Below are 1,243 nucleotides of genomic sequence, written 5' to 3' on the forward strand. Positions count from 1 at the left end.
GCTCCAGCTCTGGCCAGTCCTCTGCCCAGTTCTTCCCCAGTGGCTGCTCCCCCACTTCCAGAGGCTCTTCCTCCTGTAGCCCCAGCACCTGCCCCTCACCTGCCGCCCCATGCCCCAGGCCCCCAAGACCATCCAAGCCAGCCGCCCATGACAGCCTGCGAGAGGCTCCCATGCCCCCCCACAGGCCTGGGCCCCCTCAGGGAGGAAGAGATGAAGCCGGGGGCAGCCCCCGGCCCCCTCCAGCAGGCCCTCGTCCCTCCAGGGCCAGGGAAAAAGGGCCTTCCCGCTGCTCCTCCCAGGCGCCGAGTTTCCGAGAAGGTCTCTCTGGAGGACCAGAGTGTGGGGCAGGTAGACAAGGGCGTGACAACAGAGGCGGACCAACTGGGTCTCTCCAGGGCTTCCCTGCTCAGCCTGCCTCCCCAGGGGACCTCAGACAGTCCTGGGGACAGGCCTCAGAGGACCACAGAGCAAGGCCAGGAAGCAGTGGCCAAAGCCAGTGATCTGGGCAGCCTGCCAGAGTTACCGAGGAAGAGCCGGCAACCCCCAGTCCCGCCTCCTAGGAAAAAACGGATTTCCCGGCAACTGGCCTTCGTCCTCCCAAGCCCCTTAGAGAGCGCCGAGCTGTCTGCGGAGCAGGTGGCCCCTGAGAAACCCACCCCCAGCCCACCCAGGGAAGACCATAGCCCTGCCTCCCAAGCTGGGACTCAGAGCCTGCAAGCCAAGGCTGGCGCCCGACCCCACAGCACTTCGGAGTTCAAGGGCTCCCTAGCCTCCCTCTCAGACAGTGTGGGAGGACCTGCCTCAGCCACAGATCAAGACTCCTACTCAACCAGCAGCACGGAGGAGGAGCTGGAGCACTTCAACAGCCCCAGTGTGAAGAAGAAACCCTCCATGATCCTGGGCAAGGCACGGCACCGCCTGAGCCTTGTGAGCTTCACCAGCGTCTTCCAGGCCTTTCTGTCCAATGACCGCAAGCTGTACAAGAAGGTGGTGGAGCTGGCCCAGGACAAGGCCTCATACTTCGGCAACCTGGTGCAGGACTACAAAGTCTACAGCCTGGAGATGATGGCGCGCCAGACCTCCAGCACCGAGATGCTGCAGGAGATTCGCACCATGATGACCCAGCTCAAGAGCTACCTGCTGCAGAGCACAGAGCTCAAGGCGCTGGTGGACCCTGCCCTGCACTCCGAGGAGGAGCTGGGTCAGTCCTGGGCATGGATGTGGGGGGGCGGGAGGGAGGAGG

The 1,243-nt window shown here is 64.2% G+C and overlaps 1 protein-coding gene across 1 annotated transcript in view; it reads left to right on the forward strand.

Annotated features, from left to right (window-relative positions):
• RIN3 (Ras and Rab interactor 3) overlaps window positions 1-1,243 on the forward strand; it is a 101,817-nt gene that overhangs the window by 73,746 nt on the left and 26,828 nt on the right. The window contains exon 7 of the mRNA XM_015599747.2: window positions 20-1,201. Within this exon, the coding sequence (XP_015455233.1) occupies window positions 20-1,201 (1,182 nt within the window). The remainder of the gene's footprint in view (window positions 1-19; window positions 1,202-1,243) is intronic.

The sequence above is a fragment of the Pteropus alecto genome, unplaced genomic scaffold (genome assembly GCF_000325575.1).
Source record: "Pteropus alecto unplaced genomic scaffold, ASM32557v1 scaffold8, whole genome shotgun sequence".
Taxonomy (NCBI): Eukaryota; Metazoa; Chordata; class Mammalia; order Chiroptera; family Pteropodidae; genus Pteropus; species Pteropus alecto.